The sequence below is a fragment of the Notothenia rossii genome (assembly GCF_949606895.1).
Source record: "Notothenia rossii genome assembly, chromosome: 6".
In the NCBI taxonomy this organism is placed as follows: Eukaryota; Metazoa; Chordata; class Actinopteri; order Perciformes; family Nototheniidae; genus Notothenia; species Notothenia rossii.
Genome location: NC_136909.1, coordinates 38,404,002 through 38,424,439, shown reverse-complemented (window position 1 = coordinate 38,424,439; position 20,438 = coordinate 38,404,002). Strand labels below are relative to the sequence as shown.

The following is a 20,438-nucleotide window of genomic DNA, read 5'->3' as shown; positions in this document are numbered from 1 at the left end:
GTGTTTCCAGGAAAACTCCCTCTAGAGGAAACAGGGAATTTAGCCTTTGCAGACCATTTCAATGCACAAAAAACTATAATCAATCAATCAATCAATGTTAATTGATATAGCCCAATATCACAAATGTTACATTTGTCTCAGTGGACTTCACAGTTTGTACAGAATATCAGTATGACAATACGACACCCTCTGTCCTTAGACCCTCACATCGTACAAGGAAAAACTTCCAGAGAAACCTCACAGTTTAAAGGGGAAAATGGGAGAAACCTCTGGGAGAGCAACAGAGGAGGGATCCCTCTCCCAGGACGGACATACATGCAATAGATGCCGTGTGTAAATCGAAAAGATAATACATTTACAACATAGGCAGTCCAAATGTTTGGAAATGCATGTCTATAATAAGAAGATGAATCCACGAGGATGTCAACAGTCCTCTGGGAGCCATCAGGGAAGTAGTATGATGAGAGTCAGGCAGAACCACAGAGACAGGTTCAGCCACGACTCGAAATCCATATATTAACATGAAGCCAAGTTGTTGCCTCTCAACGCAATCGCACAACGTCACGTCCGTGAATTCCACAACCGCACACATGGATTAACATCGATTTAATACATTAATGTAGCCTTTGTTTCTGCTAAAAGAGGTCTCGACCAGCTGGGGCAACAAGAAAATCGGCGAAATCGAGTGTGACTATTAAAAGATAAATCATTATTATATTAATATTGACAATAACAACCGACCGTCGTGGTACAGCATTTGCTTGGCATTTCCGGGTATTTGGGCCATGTTAACAATACCGTGTAACTGGGTGTTTCTTAATGTCGAGTATGCTTGCTTGGTAGCACATGTCTTCCGAGCGTCTTGCTTCAGAAGCGAGGCAAGAATACTTCCTATCATTTGGAAAACAAGTGGAACGAGTGGAACAGGCTAGCAAGTGTGAAGGTGTGCTTCATATGAGAGGGCCCCGCCTTACATTTTTCGCCACAGATTTGGGGAAATTGGTCCGTGCGCAAAGCATTGTGGGGATTTTAAGACCGCGGAGTCTACACATGCGCAGCCTCAACATTTCTCCAAACGAAGTATGCCGGGCTCGGTAGATTTGTATGCTGGACATTGGAACAGTACTTCGGCGGCACTCAATCACGTAGTATGCTTGAAATAGTGGCTCTTGAAGTATTATTTGAGTTATTTGAAGTATTAAAGTAACGTGTTATGGCAGGAAAGTTCAATCTGGTATATTCATTTTAATGTCACCTTATATAGAATGTGTGTTAAACTTGTGATTTCTGCATTGAGTGACTTCTGCCTAGCAGATACCAAGAAGAGGCCCCTAGGGTCTCTCTGTTAATTATCAATAGTCCTTGCAATTAACAGGGGAAGTCCCAGATACATTTTCAGATAATGTAGTTAAAGTCTTGTAGAATTAATGTTTATCTCCTACACATCCTGCAGGCCTTGAGACTTGGGTCACCCAGCAGTAACCAAGATAAAGCCGCATAGCTCCTCCTGGGGTTTTGGATATAAGCGGAAGCCTATGTTTTCTTTAGACCAGTCTCTTCTTTTCTTCAAACTGACCAGATCCGTGAGATTGGAGGAAGAGCAGGAAGTACTTCCTTTGTGTTTGTATTTGTATTTGTATTTGTATTGTTACTTTTTATCATTAAAACAAGATTATTGTTTAACTTGCATTCTGGTGTTTCTTAATCCCTTCCTTTTTACAAATTTACCCAGCTTATCAAACGACACGCGGAGACGAGGTTGGTTTTGAACATCCTCCAAATCTCCAACACTCTGGAGCAGCTTTACTCGAGATTGAGAAACACCCACAGTCACGTTTGAAGGGTTATGGCTAGAAAGGATCCGTCTTGTGTAAAACTCTCGTGAGAGTTTGCAAGTGACGTGGGTGAATGTTTACGTTTGGCAGGCAGCCTTTTAGTTACAATCGTTAACATCAGTGGGCCACAGCAAATGATGGTGAGAAGCTAAACTATCTATTAATTATGTCAATGACAGGGAGTGTGATTGTTGAAATAGGATGTTAGCGGTCTTGCTGTTCAAAGAAGAATGACAACACTGTAGATCACCAACACTATGGTTTATTTTTTATTCACAGGCAAGTCAATGTTGTCGCAGTAAAAGTCCCAAGATAGCTCCTGGTGCAATAAAATGTTCCCTTTCAGTGTTTCACTATTATATCTGATGTTTCTCTATTAATATTGCTGCTGCATTAATGTGTATGTTGCTGCATGTTACTGCTGTAGATGTGTTTCCGAGCCGCTCCAATTACAACGAGAACGTGACATCATATTTACACAAGACGGATCCTTTCTAGCCATAACCCGTTTTGAAGGGAGGAAATCATGACATCTTCACGTCTCCCAGCATGGTAAATCGTTACATGTTTACGTCTTGCCGTGATACCGGGTTGCCTATAACACATTTCAGGAAAGGAAAAACACAAAAGGAATTAAAGGGTCCCTTTTACTCATTCTGTTATTACCATTTATGACTTATCAAGCAAACATAATCTTAAAATACATGGGTAGTTGTGGCTATCTACCAATCAGTGGTCCCATCCGCAGCCCCTGCAGTCAATATGTGAAAGTGTCCTTAGGAGAGCCCTTAACATCAAATTGCTCCTATCGGCAAGTCCACAGTATATTCAGTGTCTTCTTTATAGGCTGGTTTCCTGTACAAACACTTATCTTGTGCGTGAGTAACCCTAACTTGAAAAAGAGTTAATTAAATTGAAGCGTATTATTTTATCTCTACGGTCCTCCCAGGATCCGTGATAATGTCATAATACTTACTTGATATCTTTATCATGTTATCAACTATGATTCAATATAAAATAGTAAATGTCAAAATATGCTTTATTCATTATATTTGTAATTAATGCAGATGTGAATATGAATATTAAAGGTCCCCGGACATGGCCATTTCTACTGATCATAATTCCATTGTTGAGGTTTACTAGAATAGATTTACATTGTTCAATGTTCCAAAATGACATTGGTTTCTCATACAGCATCTCTGTATAGTATATGTATTCACTCTCTGTCCTACACGGCTTGTTGGAGCTCCTGCCCCCCCCCCCCCCTCCCTATGAGCCCACTGTGCTCTGATTGGGTCCACCACCGTTACAGCGGAACATCAGTGATTATGTGTTACAATGGCGTTTGTTGGCAACCAGAAAATGACACCAGTAATGACAAACAGATGAGAATGCTGCGTGGGGTCTGGGTGCCGTGTTGGCGGGACGTTGCGGGGCTCGCTGCTCCGCCCTTTGAGGCTCGAGGAGCAGACAGAGCTGGATTACTGGTATTGTTTCCTGGTTGCTGCGTGGGGTCAGCGAGACACCACGGAACTCAGCCTGAGCACGCACGCACGCACGCACGCACGCACGCACGCACGCACACACACACACACACACACACACACACACACACACACACACACACACACACACTGGGGCAGCATAGGTATTTTCTGTGTTAGAGTTTTACTCGCTACAGGGTGTACTTTGAGGGTTTGTGACTTTGCAGACCGTTTACATCAGGGATGGGCAACTTTGATGGTGGTGGGGGCCACATCATTGATGTACTGGCCACCAGGGGGCCACAGATTCACTTGGAACACACACACACAAAAATGCCATGTGTTGTATGTAATTATTAACAAATAAACTAAGTCTGACATCTTCATTGACATTTTACAATCAAAGGGAACATCCCCAAAAAATGGGAACATCCTCTAATAAGCTCACTAAACAAATATCAGTTCACAGAAATGTTATTTCATTTTTACAAGTGGCATGTTTGTATTGAACAGGTTATTAAACAGTGGAATAAAACTATTTTAAACTATTGGAAAGCACGGGAAATGTGTGTGTATTGAGATTAACCATTAAGATGACATACACATGAAGTCATGAACACTAACCCAGACATAAGTTGTCTAACTTGAACCTAAAACACTTGTAGCCAGTCTCTGCATTCCCCTTATTCCACAATAAGGGGAATGTCAACACAGACACCTGTCAGCCCGCACTCTGCTGTTCCTCAGCACCACTCCCAGTCCCTCCCGCTGAAATTATGAATGAAAAGCGTAGTAATCATAGATAACACGGCAGGGTCTGTGACAGTTTGTTTTCATCTAATTTCAAATAAACAAAGTCTTGGTTTTAAGAATATTAAACTTGTTTCACCAAATTCAGATGATAAATACAACTTTTAAGCTTGTAAAGGCACAATTACAAGAGGCAACTTAACGTCACAGCAGGCATAACAACAGCCGGTGTTTCTTGTGAGGGTTTCCCCGGGAAACAAACACAAAACACACAAATGCGTCACAGATTATTTCGCGGTATTTGAAATCATGTACGCAGCTCGCGACGTAATTAGGAGTCTAGTGGAATTAATTACGTTGTTTATAAATTAATCTGAGGGCCGCAAAAAGAGGAGGTGGGGGCCGCATGCGGCCCGCGGACCGCCATTTGCCCATCCCTGGTTTACATGCATAAAAGGCTACATAACACACAAGGGGACGGGTAATAACCAGAAAAGCATGTCATGGGACCTTTTAAAAAGGAATGAAACCAGCAGTCATCAAGTATAATGCTAAAAAGTATCTGGTTCCACTGTCTGATACTTTTCTGCTTCTTAAATTCTAAATATCTTGAATTGATTTATTTTGACTGTATGACAATAAGGACATTTACAAATGTGTTTATGTTTTTGAACTAATGTTAGGAGTTTGCTCCTATTTTCTGTCATTTTATGGATTAATCAAAGATATAAAAAAGAACAAGTCAACAAACTGACTTTGCAACTTACAAATGTTCAAAACAGTGATCATCAAGTGTCAGAGGAAGAAACATTTATCTACATTTTATTTACAACATTTATATATTACTGATGACTGTCTGCAGGGAGGGGGGGGGGGGGGGCTCTGGATCAGTCACGGCTGAGTTCCCTGCGGATGGACAGAGCATTTATTAAAAGAGTACATCATGATTATTGATGCATACACGTGTTCGTCACAGCTGGTAAAGGCGAATCTAATGTTCATTACTTAATATACTGCTGCTGGATGTCTCAACCAATAATTATAACTTAATGTTTTTTTATTAGTTGATTTATATTTGGTTTTAGATAATATTCTCATTCTGTAAAATATCTACAGCTTTTAGACCAAGAAGTATTGGCTTCTAAAAGTAAATGTATCACATTTTGCATACATACAAGGAAAATATTAAAGGTAGGGTAGGTAAGAATGGAGAAACCAGCTCGAGTGCGCTAGAATTTGAAAGTACACAGCCGAAAAAAGATCTACCCCTTCCTTCAGACTTCCTTACAGAGCCCCTCCTCCAACACACACAAACGTGCACATGACCAATGAGGGCACGAGATAAGTTTGTGCACAAGATGGAAGGCTGACAGGCAGGTAGGCCATCCAGTTATTTAGCCGGGCCGGTGAAAATAATTGGTCTAGCTTTTTACAGTGCCACAGCTTCCACATATTACATTTTTTTATGTATTTATTGTCAAAGCATTTAATATATTCATTGCTATCGCGATGTTAAGAGCATTCCATGGAATATAACAACAAGTGTTTCTGAAGTGAATGACCTACCCCACCTTTAAGCCAAAGTTCAAGTACCTCAAGATTGTTGTTGTTCTGTACTTTAATTAAGTTAATGCACTTGGCATAGTGGCTAAAGCATACAGTCTGATTAACTTAAATTGACTTAAAGTTCTCCTATTATACAATTTTTCATCAATATATTACAGGTCTCAGATATATAGAAAACATGTCTCTGAAATGTTTGGCTCCAAATACCAAACAGATCGTTGTAGCATCCCATAATCCTCTCTGTTTCAGCCCTATTTCAAAAGTGCTGATTCTCTGTCTGTTACTTTAGATGAAAATAAGGAGCCACTCCCCACGCTCCTCTGAGAGATATTTGGTTAAAAAGAACACATTAGCCGCTTTCACACCAAGTACTTTGCCGTACTTAGTGCCCAGCACCCATGGAACTAAGATCCTGTTTACACGAGGACGATACAGGTTGTATCCGCATAGTTTTCACTTGCGTATAGCCGTAACAAAACGGACCCCGCAAACGATAACGGGTCCCAAGGTGGATAGATCTGCAAACGGAATGCTCTGGGGGGTCAAATGGCTCCGTGTGTAGGCCTCTATATGATCATTTTCTGATAACGATGAAATAGCCCCGTCTGCCTCTCCCCACGTCTCCCTTCCCCCAGGTCTCCTGCTCAGAGATCAGCTGCTGGGCTGTCAGAAGAGGGGAAGGAAAAGAGAGGCTCCGTTTATTATTCTTACATTATTATATAGAGTCGTTATCAATTTGTTTTAAAGCTCAATAAATAACAAAGAAGACCTCTGACCGGCACTTTTCTAATTTTGTCCGGAAGATTTAAACTTTAACGGACATGTTGACCGGTGAACTTTTTTTTTTAACGGAAACTCTGCCGCATGGTTCCCTCATCCCTTGGAAGAGGTGGGTGTTTTTCATCTGCTGGTGGACTACCGGAGAGATTTACAGCAGGAGCACGCACCATCCACCGTGGAAAATAAACAGAAGGGCAACCATGGCAACCATGCTCTGGGGTCTTCTTCGCTGCTTTTGGTGTATTTTGTGGCGGCAGCAGCGTCACTTACAGGCCCCGCATATGTACTACAGCGTTTCCATCGGTCTCGTGTGAACGGACACGTTCATTGAGCCGAACGGAATACTTTTTTGAAAACGCATACGGTACGTAAATGAAAACGTTCCCGTGTAAATGGGGTCTAAGAGCAGATCACGTTCACACCGGAATAAGTCCCTGAGGGAAGATCACGCAAATGAAGCCGCTGACGTCACTTTTTCTTCTTCTGCTATGGGTTTACTGGCAGGCCGCAAACAACTTCATGGCGTATACTGCCACCCGAAGTCCCCGGCCAGAAGTCCCGGAGTTGGGGACTGGCTTCAGTAGAAGCTGCTGGGAGTCCCAGCAGCTTCTACTGAAGCCTTCCGAGTAAATCGTCAGAACTCCTCCTCATCTCCACCGCTCCCATGTTTTTTTTTGTGTTGCCATAAGTTATTCTCTCTCCGTTGGTGCGCGGGGCTAATGCTAATGACGCTAATGCCAGCAAATACAATGGCGGCTTCAAAGAACTGGTACCGGGCCGCGGTGGTGTTATTGCCGGGCCGCAAAATAGCTGTGAGTTTATCGTAATATTTGCAGAATTATAAATATATATAAAGACATTTTAATTTTATTTTATTATTTTAATTTTTTTAATTTTTTTATACCAGTCATATTAGTTCATCCAAAACATACCAAATAAATCAAAATTGGTTAGCATAAGGTCTCAGCCTCTCGTGCGCAGAGAAAGTTACAGGTGGTGCGCCAATAGGAAGTGGAGCACACAGGAGACAACTATTTAATCGCAGACTGTTATGTTTGTGGGGGAATGGCAGTACATACATTATTTTAGATATAATTTCGGACTTCATTTTAAGGACATTGCGGCCAGGGGTGTAGAGCTATTTTTTTTTATTTGTGAAGCCTCCTTCACTTCATGAAATGGCTGCAGCATCAGGAGGCAGCCTCTGAGAAGTGCAGCACCAGCGCGTACACACCGCCTTCACTGTGTTCCCCACTGCAGGCTGCTACGTTTCAACCACACACACTTCTACACACACACTAGGGCTGAACGATTAATCGAGTTTAAATCGAAATCCCGATTTTAAATGGTGCGATTTTCAAATCGCAAAGCCTGCAATTTTCTTTTCAAATTTCTTTTTTTCACATTTCTTTTTTTTCACATTTTTTTTTCTTTTTTTCTTTTGTGTCAGTCATCCACACCAATCAGAAGTGCTGTGCTCCACATGCACCAGCCATTGTTAACCAATCAGAAGTGGCCCATGATAGAAGGTGATAGACAGATTGATCCAATCACCTGCCAAGTATTTTTGAAAGTGCCTGCCCTTTCCAAATGGCTTCCAATGGAGCTTTCCTCGATGGTTTGGTGAAACAAACCATCTGAGTCAGGTTAGTGATGCTCCATCACATGTTTCTATTACAGGGTGAATCTTAAACTGAAGCTTGACTTTAAAGCAACCCAACGGAAGTTTCATGTAAGTTTAGCTCTTTCACTCGTAGCTCGGGCTGCGGGGGTGCTAGAGACGGGAGCACGTTGATGCGACCTTCCTAGCCGGAGATATGGCCGCATTTTACAATAAACTTCCGTTGGGTCGCTTAAAAACAAATATCGCAAATCGAATCGCAATCGCAATATTTGTCAGAAAAATCGCAATTAGATTTTTTTCCCAAAATCGTACAGCCCTAACACACACACATCGAACGGCCCGATTATTCCCCCTATTACTCGTTGTATGAAGGAAATGTCCGGTCACAAAGGCGCATGATGTGTGTGTGTATGTGCTCTGCTCAGCTCCGCTGTGTGTGTGTATGTTCAGTGTGTTTGTGTGTGTCCAACAAAGGCATTTGTTTTGAAATGACCATGAACAGTAATTTGCACACATCTGGCCAACTCCATAGGTATGTTGGTGTTCCCAAAATAAATTAGTTTAATCTTAATCTCGATGTAGCTGTCGGAGTGCACCGGAACGAACGCTCCGGTATGACGTTATTATGGCTGGCTAACAAGCCCAGGGGTCTCACTGACATTTCAGTTATATCAATATGTGTACAGTGGTCCTAATTTGGTTTAATTGTATCCTGGTTTTAAACTGTGTTAATTAGGGCCGGGACTCAATTAAAACAATTAATCTAATTAATTGGAGGCTTTGTAATTAATTAATCAAAATTAATCGCATTTTTAATCACAAATAAATATTTAACCTGAGAACAGTGAGAAGCAATTTTTTTCACATGGATTTTAGTATACCATTGAATAATGACTGAATACATAAGCTTAAGCAACAAAACATTGTTTATTTTTTTCAAGGTGGTACTTAACCAAGACCAGTAGAAAAGTGCAATTTTTGCCATAAAGTGTAGCAATAGCATATTTAGGAATATAGTACATTTCAGAGATTCAGCTAGCCTATAGGTAGGTAGACCTTCTGTAAACTATAACACTTTGTTTTTTAAGTAAAACACAATACTTTCAAGTACATTCAGAAGATTGGAAACCCTGACTATTAGAAAACATCTCTCTGTTGCTTCAGAGGCCATAACAGACTTTGTTGATTTACCAACAGTTGATTTAAAAAATACATTTCAGTCCAACTCTCTCAATAACCTTGGCCAAAACAATAAACAGTTCAACATAAAGTGCCAGTTGCACCAACAACATAATAAATAGTTCAACATAAAGTGTACTGTACCATTTAAAATAAAATAAAAAAGTGCCAGTGATTGACCTCAATCCCTCCTATTCTTCCAATATCCTGATGAAAAATAAAATCTCTCTGTTGCATTGGCCACTGTTTGATCAACGCAAATTGGGTGTGGGTCCTTGTACTCCAAGTCGGGCTAACGTCCACGCTAGCTTCCACGCTAGCTGCTATATGTTTTGCATTGACGTGATACTTGAGGCTTGATGTGCTGCGGTGATATGCGAATTCCTTTTTGCATAATTTGCAAACAACCGTGCTCTTATCGACGCTTCCATCCCTCCGTTTTTTAAAACAAAATGTTCCATCCACGGGGCCAGCCAAAGCGGTCTCATCAGCTTCTTCGTTCATGTTTGACTATTGTTCACTGTGGTTTGTTGTTGTCTGAAGTCATGAACGTTAGTTGGTGCTCCAGTATAATCGGTAAACTCATCCAGTGAAAAACGTTCCGCGGTGCAAAAATAAGTGCGATTAAAATGCGTACATTTTTTTAACGCGTTAATTTTTGTGTAATTAACTAATCTTAATTAACGCATTAAAGTCCCGGCCCTAGTGTTAATATGTTTTGGTTGGATATTGTTCTATTATTTGTTCAGGCTGTTACATACAATTAGCCACTGTTGCCACCTATATTAGGCTATATTATATATTATATTAATATTTGTAAATCGGTCCTAATTTTTTTGTTTTAATTGTATCCTGGTTTTAAACGTTGTTAATATGTTTTGGATGCATATTGGTATTTCTTAATAGGCTGTTAAATACAATTAGCCTCTGTTGCCACCTACTGGTGAGTAAATATCAAATCAGTTAAAATTGACAACCGGTCCGCACATTTTTTTTAATGTGTCTGCCGTTCCTTGGCACAATAAAGGTTGGGGACCCCTGCTCTAGAGCAGGGGTTCCCAAACTTTTCAGCCCGCGACCCCCAAAAATAACTGTGCCAGAGACTGGTGACCCCCCGTCACGTGAATTGTCAACGGGGGGTTGTTAGTAAATTGTCAACGGGGTGAGACATTCTAAAGATGGCCAGTCTGCCCCTGAAAAATGTCTATGCACACATTATTATTAATAATAGTCATACAAATAACAGTGTTTCCCATATATCAACATACAAACCCCTGCACAGATCCTCAACTCCGGTGTGTCTCACTCATTAACCTGTTGAACCCCATCCCTGTTTTTCATGTCTCAGGCTCGAAAATGACATTTCCAGAACAAATGACCATAACTACACTTCTAAAAGGGGAAAATGAATAATCTTTTTTCTCAAAGTAATGATAAACCTGTGAGTTGGATGTAGAAAAGTCAGAATCAATATAGATGTTTTTTATTTTAAAGAAAATTCAGATTGAACATAGTAAAAAACTATAAATTATAGTGTCCGTCCAAATATTATTTTTTACTTATAGTGAAAACTACCCTTGGATGATGGTATGGTAGACTAAAAGCTTTAAGAATCCAAAGTACAACATATAAGTACCCTGTATTAAGATTGATGTAAAACAAGGGACATTTGGGGACATCTCATGCTCTGACATCTGAAAACGGAAAAGTAGGTTTATTGCTTATGGATTATCAGACATCATTTCAAAGTGACACAGACACATTGGATTAACCTATGGATTATGAGATTAGATGAGAGCACTAGGGAATCATGCCCGTTCTGTTTTTTTGCATTCTTATCTTTGACTACAACGTTCCTTTTAGCCATGCCTCATTTCGCAACCCATTAATACATTAATGTAGCCTTCATTTCTGCTAAAAGAGGTGTCGAACAGCTGGGGCAACAAGAAAATTGGCGTGTGAATATAAAAAAATAAACCATTATTATATTAATATTGACAATAATAACCGACCGTCGGGGTAGCATTTGCTTGGCATTTCGGGTTATTTCTCAACTGGTTAACATGGGTTAACAATACCGTGTAACTGTCACGTTTGAAGGGACGAAATCGTGATATCTTCACGTCTCCCAGCATGGTAAATCGTCACATGTTCACGTCTTGCCGTGATACCGGGTTGGTAGCATGGCAACATACAGCATATTTAAATCATAGATATTTAAAATTGTCCCATTTCAGAATCGAATATATGAAATTACTAGATCATGATTGCTGATTCATAAATGTGTTCATCACAGCTGGTAAAGGTGGAGCTCATTTTCATTTCTACAGCGAATCGGAGGCGAGGCTTAAGGAAAACGCATGTGAGCTTAGCTATGGGCCCCATTGGATCCGTCTATTTTTGTTCTGCTAGGGTCAGGCCATTTTACCTCCATTCCTAACTCTCATATAAAAAAAGGGCCTCGCCTCCGACACTTTATCCTGTTCTCCTTAGGTAACCATGCTGAGCCCCCGTATGTAGGCCACCAACTATACCAGGTGAGCAATCCGGTATCCAGAGTTCTGGGTTTGAATGAACAGGAAGTGCACTGTGTTCACATCACTGATCCACAAGTCATAAAGTAAGAGACACAACCCAGCACAGAGAGATTCAAGTACCTGATGTCAAGGGGTCTCTCTTGCACGGGTCTGCTCAGGAGTGGAGCCCTCATTCAGGGGGGCGCTTCTCTGGAGGATCTCCAGCAGACTCTCATACTGAGCCGTGGACGACTTCCCCTAAGAGGACAGACAGCAGCATAAGGAAAGATTTCATTGGATTTCAATACTTCTTATTGAGTTGTAGCAGACATTACATTACATTACGGGTCAGAACTGTGTTTGTACCTTCATAATCTGCCTGAGAATGATGATCGCCTCCTGGCTGATGCCCTCCAGCCTCCTCCTCCGCCTGCTGGCCCCCAGTATTTCGGCCCTCATTTGCTCTGGGTCTTCTGTTTCCTGCTGATTCGATGTCTGATTACATCTATTAATGAAGGCAGGGATGTGAGCTAAAATGGGACTTTTTATTTTGAATGTTGAATATTTTGGCATAACCCAGATCTTACATGACAATACAAGGGAATCTTAGGGTTGAAAGTAGAAAAAGAGTAAACTTTCACCTGAGAAGCTTTTCCTCAGCCAGAAAGCTCTCGCTGGCTGTGCTAAGTTGCTTCAGCTCCACCTTCAGCGACTGGCACATCTTCAACAGCGGCTCCACCTCCTTCTGAATAGAATATGTTGATAAATTGTTATTCGATTTGAAAAAGGAGGACAAGGTAAAAAGAGGTGCTTGGCCTGGAAAGCCCTGAATGTTTTTTCTGTAGCCCCGGACAATTCTCCCTCAATAATATAATGCATTGTAGTGATCACTAATTAACTAATTAACATAATTCACTCATGGAACTACAGGTTGGGGGTATTGTTTCCGCACGGACATATATGTTGTTGACTGTACTTATTGTGTGCCCTCCTTGCTTCTTCCTCTTTGCTTCCCGGGCTTCAAGCCGGCAACATGTGCTTTTCTGCTGCTCAATGAAGCCAACTTTGCACCTTCGATGCACCGCCTCTGACTCCCTTCTCTCGGCACTACAACATCAATCGTGCTTTACCATGACACTAGAGAGGACGGCAGAGTTGTAATTTCCCGTGTTTAGTGAATGCAACAGAGGCAAGACACCAGACCTACCAGAGAGTTGAATGGAATTAAACATCTGTCTTATCGACTGAAAGGTACCTATCCTGTGAGCTGTGACAATGTCAGTCGGACTCAGAGTTTTTGAAGATGGACATAAGAACATGTTTTCTTAAAAAAGACGAACATTCTCAAGAGGTGGCTCACACAACAACCCCAGAGCCACCACTTGAGTCAGGTAAACAAGGTGTAAAGGTCAGTAAACTTCGAAGTGATGCAAACATGTAAGCAAAGCATAAATTACAGCTACTTTGACGTTACTTTGAATTGCGGGGGTAAACTACACCGTTAGCCAGTAGCTTTAGCTAGCCAGAGATATTAAAGTGGACCTATCATGCTATATTGAACAATATATTGTAGGGCCATACCTATATAAAGTATATAAATATATATATTTTTTCAAAATACCAAACAGATCCTGCGTTTTAGCTATGCCTCATTCCGCATCTATTTGCTCTTTCCAGCCCTGTTTTTGCAGGGGCTGATTATGTGACGTAGCTTTAATGCAAATGAGCTGCAGCTGACCAAGCCCCCCTGCAGGAGAGGGGAGGGTGCTTTGAGATCAGCTGCTGGGCTGTCAGAAGAGGGGGAGAAAAAGAGATCTCTGTCCTCCGTGTTTTATTCTTGTATGATTATATAGAGTCATTATTCATTTGTTTTAAAGCTCAATAAATTAAAAAAAGACCTTTGACCGGCACTTTTCTAATATTGTCCGGAAGATTTCAACTTTAACGGACATGTTGACCGGCGAAAAAAAATCTAACTGAAACTCTGCCGCACGGTCCCCTCGTTCCTTGGAAGAGGCGGAGAGGTGGGTGTTTGTCATCAACTGGTGGCAAACCGGAGAGAATTACAGCGAGGGAGGGATTGCAATGAATAACAGCAGCAGGAGCAAGCGCTTGCCTTGGGGAGGGAGAAAGAGAGCCACAGCAGAGAATAAACAGAAGGGCAACCATGGCAACCATGCGCGGGAAGTCTTCTTCGCTGCTTTTGTGGCAGACTACAGCGCCACTTACAGGCCTGTGTACTACATGTATGTACTACAGCGTCTCCAGCGCTTACGAGCAGCAATGGCCGGCCGTGGCCCAACCCCACATCCTCCTGATAGGTGGAGAGTTGGCCATACAGGCGGAGCTCCTCGTTCCTGACGTCAGACTATTTTCAAATCTGTATCAGTCTGTATCAGATCCGTTGCAGCCCCGTTTTTAGAAATTTGGGTATGGAGGAAAAGAAAGAGGGTTGTGTTTTCTGACAGTTGGTGAGTTCCCTGACACACCGGGGACACATATTCATGTATAAAAGATGTACAAAAGTGCATTTTGCATGATAGGTCCCCTTTAAATAAACACTTTGTCATACAATCTAAATGTAATGTTTTTTAGCGTTACCTGGTGATTTCTACGGAGCCCTGGAGGGTTCATACAGAAGAAGAAAAAAAAATCGTGGCCATGTTTTACTTTCTCGTTCGCACGAGATATCTTCTCATGTGCACGAGTTAATAAAGCGTGCGCACGATAGTATCGTTCGTGCCGGTGCACTCCGGCAGGACTATAGCACATCGAGATTAAGATTAAACGAATGTCTTTCACTTGGGAATACACATATAACTATGGAGAACCAGATTTGTGTAAATAACTGTTCGTGGTAATTTGAAAACAAATGCCGGTGGTGTTGGACACACACAAACACACCGAACACGCACACACAGAGCGGAGCTGAGCACAAACACACACACATCATAAGCCCCGGTGGTAGGACATCTCCTTCATAAAACGAGGGGGAATATTCTGGTAGGTCGATGTGTGTAGAGGTGTGTTAAAACGTAGCAGCCTCGATCTCTATTCAGCTGTTCTAATGAAGGGAAACACAGTGAAGTAAACAGTAAAAGACACAGCTCTTTGAAGCTGGTGCTGCTCTTCTCAGATTCTGCTGAGTTACACGTTACTGCCTCCAGTGCCCTGTACAACGAAGCCAGTTCAACAGACCCTGGATATGTTTGATTTACCCGGCTTAACTAACCCTAACAAACGCGATGTCGCTAAGCAGTCCTACGAAGCTGGTTATCAACTCATACCTCATTCACACCAACGCAACTCTGGTTCAAGCTCTGCGCTAGAGCTTTTCAGGTTCAGAACCGGTTTAGCTCCGGCTCTTTTCAAACTGCCCAGAGTCCGACTGGTGCCGCGTCATTGCGTCATTGTTTGTGTCATGACGTAACCGTTTGCGTGCCTGCTTCATAAAGCCAAACCGCGCGGAAACCCCTCACAGCTGACACCGACTACAACAACAATGGCCGATTGTGCTTCAGCTTCCTCTGTACCTCTTCAGAAGACCAGATTCCCAGTAGGTAGCTGGTCTCTTCAGTGGACCACTGCTGCTTGTTAAGTTTCTCCATCGTTGTGTACAAACTGGATAAAAAGCAGGCTTTTTGTTGTTGTTCAGGAGTTGATCCCGCCCCTGCCCCCGCCTCGACATAAGCGTGACGTATGCAGTGCTTTTGCTCTAGCCGGACAATGTTTTGGTGCTTGAAACGAACCGGATTCCGGAGCTAAGAGGCTGCTCCGCTCCGCTGCGGTGTGAACAGGAAAACCCGGTGCTTTTCAAGCTCCAGCTCCGAACCGGCCCTGAAACACCGTTGGTGTGAATGAGGTATAGTAAATCAACCAGGGTTTCTCTGTCCGGCTGAGAGCGCGTTCACGTGAAAGGGACGGGGTTAGCAACATTTGACCAATCACAAACATGGAGACGCGTGCTGACAGCGCATCGTCATACTTCCTTAAGGAATAGTGTAAATAGCAAATCCTGCTTCGTAGTACAGGCCACTGGTGCCGCAGAGGTTTCATAAAGTGAAGGAGGTTTCTATAAAACAGCTGTGGGGAGCAGATACTGTGAGTCACGGACAGGAATCGCTCAATTTAAATAAAACGAGGCCATGCTTTATTAACCCGTGCGCACGCTTTATTAACTTGTGCGAACGAGAAAGTAAAACGTGGCCACGTTTTATTTATTTTTCTCTCTATGAACCCTCCAGGGCTCCGTAGATTTCAAATAAAGCTCTCTGGGAAATGTTGACTTACTGTTCGACATGAAGCTAGAAGCTACCTTACATTACACAGCTGATCCTGAGTCCTGTCAGTTAGAGTGTTTCATAGCTTAGCTAAGCATCAACCTAGCACTGAAATATATGGATGTTATGTGACAGTATTTCTAAGAAAAAGTCAGCTGAAATGGTGGCATAGTTGCCACTGCTTTACGTGTCGAAAGCATGTTTCAACGTATTTGCAGCAGTAAATGTGGCTGTTTAGCCACTGACGTTGCCATAACAACACCTGAATTTAAATATGCAACCTCTTTTTGTGACACATTTTTGCATGAATTTATAATTCTTCTGAATGATACTCCTATTGACAGCTAGTTTCTATGTGAACATTATGAGATGGACAGCCAGAGAGAATAAATGAAAAACAGTTATAAAATACTATATGAAAGTAAAACAAGAATAGAGTTTAAAAGGGGAGTGATTTGTAAAATATGTGAAAAATAGAATCTGCTTACAGTTCTGTTTCATATGGGTGTTGAGAGATTTATCCATATGTCTTAATTTTGCTCTCAAAGTGCACCAGATTGATGCTTTTAACATCAATATTAAAAAAGAAAAATCTTCCCGGGGCACTGGCGCCCCTGTGGTGAAGTCCGCTCCCAAAATAGCACTTTACCCCTGCTTACACCTATATGCCCTAAGCTGATTATCGAGCCTTCATTGTAAGAGTCGCGGGTGTACAGTGTATGTGTGTGTGGGGAGTGTTGTAGTAGAAAATTCCACTGTAGCGCCGCGGCCGCCGCCACTGTGGGCTAACGCCCCGAATGTTTCCAGGTCCAGGCGACGCCATTGAGTCGTAATAGCGCAAAATTATTTAGCACTTACAGACCTGTTCGTCCTAAAGGCAACTTTTTTAAAATCCTTTTTCGGTTAGATGCATGAAGTAAAGTCAGTGGTTGACTCAAAGCTTTAAAGATTTTCAAGTTGTCATAAAATACTTAAGTAAAAACCCCACTCCTTCATTTCTGAAGCTTCTACAGTATTTGTCTTAAAAATTACGGCTGCTAACAAGTGGCTAAGTGAGAGTACTTAACATCATCAGGCCAAATATTGGCCGCCTTTAGCTTAGCATTGGTGATGCGCAGTCCTGTGACTGTTATGTAGTTCCTGGTGTTAAAAGTGAAGACAGGCTCTGACTCTTATCATTTCACTCAGTTAAAAAAACTAAAAAGTGGTGTTAATGTGTAAAGTCTATTCCGTAACAGAACGTGTTAGGGCCCGTGTTCACATAGCGACCGTTTCTTTGAGCGGAGACAGCTGTGCTCTAACCTTCCTGTAGTTGAGGTTCTTCTGGATGACCACGTCATTAATCTTCCTCATAACGTCTGTCTCAAGGCAAAGATGGTCCACTTGTTTTCGCGTTTCAAAACTCTCCTTCCACACAGGTTTGCACCTGTTCAGAATGGCATTGACCTTGTCCCGCAGCTTACTGTGCTCAGCCCTCTCCTTCTGGACGACGTTTGCGACCTCAGCATCAACGTCAGAATCTACTCTTCTCCACGCCTCCAGCTCCCTCCTGTCGTTGCAAAAAAACCTTTAGTGTCTCATTGAGAAAAATGTCCGTGAGAGTTCCTCTGCTCCATTTAAAGCTAACTGTCAACAGTCCTACTTTTCTGTGTCCAACTGACAGACAGTACTTTGTGTGAATGAATCATGCCATTGATGTATAACTTGAAGGACATAGTGGTTAAATTGAACCTGATGGATCGAAACATTTACAAATTTGTCCACAACTTTTTTAACCTGTGTTTTGAAGTAACTTTACCTTTTCTCCTTGTCCCTTACTTTGACCTTCAGGTTGCTAATTGCAGCTTCCTGTGCTTTCCTCTGAATCTCTAGCTGCTTCTTCAGGGAATCTGACTCGGACACTATCTCTGACACCTCCTGCACCAGCTGCTTCTCCAGCACCTCCAGGTCCTCATGCTTGTCGAAGTCTGCCCCTGAAGGGAGAAGAGGAAAGTGAAGAACGAGAGGACGATGAACAATGGTTGTCATAACTTCACAGGTTAGGGTTGCAAGCTTGGAACTGCATACATTGGGTATGACTGAAAATGAGATTATCAAATTAGCCCATTTGTACTCTTGTGTAATGAATGTAATCCTCTAGTTATTTTATTGTATTTTGAGCTTTATCACTGTATAAAATGACCTGATCTCTAGTATAATTGCATACTCATTAACCTTAACAGCATCTAACTAGTGTTTGAAGGCATTCAGGGGATGTTGAGCTTGTTGACAGTAAGGAGGTTTCTGACCAGTGTCTTTTCAAATGCCAAAGAATGCATCAGGAGTAACCAAGCTGACGGGACCACAGACAGGGGTGCAGTTATCGGCAATCCGCCACAAATGAAAATGCAATATGGGAAAATATAATATGGATTTTGGGGGGGGGGGGGGCAATGCTTTAGTCAGTGTTGGTGTTGCATGTAAAGCTAGCTAACTTCGCCAAACAATGATCCAGTCATTCATGTAATGACTTGCTTTAATTTGACTTTAGTAAAATGCAGGGACTAAAACCCTCTGTAGCGTGTGGGTCCATTACCCCTAGTTGATTAGTATAGTATACAGTATATGTTTTAAAGATATTTAGGGGCAACCAGTGTCTTTATTGAAGTGACAGTGTTGAAAGGAGGAGACAGATAACACACAGCAAATGGTCACAGGCCTTCACCTTGACTCTTACATCATTTAAATTCATGACATTATGAATTAAGTATTGCCACCACAATATTTGTTAAGGGGCCTATGATCGATATGAGGCAATATCAAGCTAAATCTACTTTTTCTTGTCTTTGATACATAAATATGTGTCCCTTCCGTGTGAAGAGATTCTGAAGGTTTCAGGAAAATAGATTCTCTCACTTCTTGTCCTGATTCATTTATATAAAAACCTGTCTGAAAATGAGCTGATCAGATTTTGGCCACTTTGTGTGTTTTTTGGGGTTGTGTAACCCCCGACACCTTATCACCTGAATCTCCCCCTAGAGCACCGGTGTGTTCTTTTTAACCAAATATCTCTGAGGGGCGTGGGGAGTGGCTCCTTATTTTCATCTAAAGTAACAGTCTTTTGAAACAGGGCTGAAACAGAGGGGGTTATGGGATGCTGCAACGATCTGTTTGGAGCCAAACACTTCAGAGACATGTTTTGTATCTGAGACCTGCTATAATATATTGATGTAAAACAGTATAAATGTCTACGTTTTGCACGTCAAAATATTTTTCTGAAGACACATTCCCTCACCCATCACCTCTATGGAGAGTTCCTGGACCTGCTCTTGCATCTCCTGCAGCTCCTGCTGTTGCTTCAGCTTCAGGACCTCCAGATTCTCCTCTGCACCCCCCTGCTGACACTGCACCCGCTGCGCCTTCTCCTCCAGCTCTTTCTCTCCTGCAGCTATGCATCGTTCCACATGCTCAGCGATGTCTTTCGTGTCCCCCTCCATCATGCTGTGGAGACAGTCCAGTCTCTTTTTCTCGTTCTGCAGCTCTTCAAAGTGAAGCTTGCGTCTTATAAAATAAGATTAAAATACAAATCAGTTAAAATCTAAATTAAAAGGGTGGGTCTTGAGTTTGCTATGGACACTCTCTGCTGCCTTCAGGTTCTCTTGGAGGCTGTTAAGACGCCTCACCGTAGGTCTTTGTTTTCACTTTGGGTATGAATAAAAGGCCGGTACCAGAAGACCTGAGGGCTCTAGAGGGCTCAAAGGTTAAAAGCAAAACCGATAAAGGACCATTAAGAGCTTTTAAAACCAATACAAGTATTTAAAAATAATTCTGGAGCCAATCTGCCAATCTGGATCGATGTATGAAAAGATTAGATAAGATATGCTTTTTTTTGTGACAGCATGTAAAAAAGACGTTGCACATGAATTACAATGACATAAAAATACTATTAAAATACATATAAAAACAATAGAAGGATATATATCTATAAAGTATATTTAGAGTTCATTATATATAATACAATCAAACAATATAAAGTTAAGTTAAGTTTTAAACGTAATACTATTACTTCTAACTAACCTAATACAGTTGTGTGAAATCTGTTGACATAATCCATTTAATTAAATTTAACGTTTCAGTTTTTTCAGTGTACATCAAAATATTATTTACAAAAGACCTACAAAAACACCAATATAGTGTTTTATGGTTTTGAATAAAGCTGAAAACATAAGTTGATTAATTCATATGAATTCAATTATTGATATACTGTTTTGATGATCTTTTCAGTACATTTTTAAGCAGTTTTTTTTCATATTTGCTGCACACACGGGTGAATATAATAAAGACCATAAACACATTATAACATTAAGCTAACTCAGTCGTACCTCTTCAACTCTTCCTCCATATGTTTAACTTGTTTCCGCAAAAGCATATTCTGTCCCTCCTCA

At 41.5% G+C, this 20,438-nt stretch overlaps 1 protein-coding gene across 1 annotated transcript in view; it reads right to left on the bottom strand.

The window, feature by feature from the left end:
* LOC307045319 (uncharacterized protein) overlaps positions 1–19,556 on the bottom strand; it is a 47,965-nt gene extending 28,409 nt beyond the window's left edge. Inside the window, exons 1-6 of the mRNA XM_079690895.1 lie at positions 19,289–19,556; positions 17,813–17,987; positions 17,317–17,563; positions 12,376–12,479; positions 12,101–12,239; positions 11,876–11,992 (exon numbers count right to left, since the gene is read on the bottom strand). Coding sequence (XP_079547021.1) covers positions 11,882–11,992; positions 12,101–12,239; positions 12,376–12,479; positions 17,317–17,563; positions 17,813–17,987; positions 19,289–19,493 — 981 coding nt within the window. The 5' untranslated portion in view covers positions 19,494–19,556 and the 3' untranslated portion in view covers positions 11,876–11,881. The remainder of the gene's footprint in view (positions 1–11,875; positions 11,993–12,100; positions 12,240–12,375; positions 12,480–17,316; positions 17,564–17,812; positions 17,988–19,288) is intronic.
* Between the last annotated feature and the right edge of the window lie 882 nt (positions 19,557–20,438).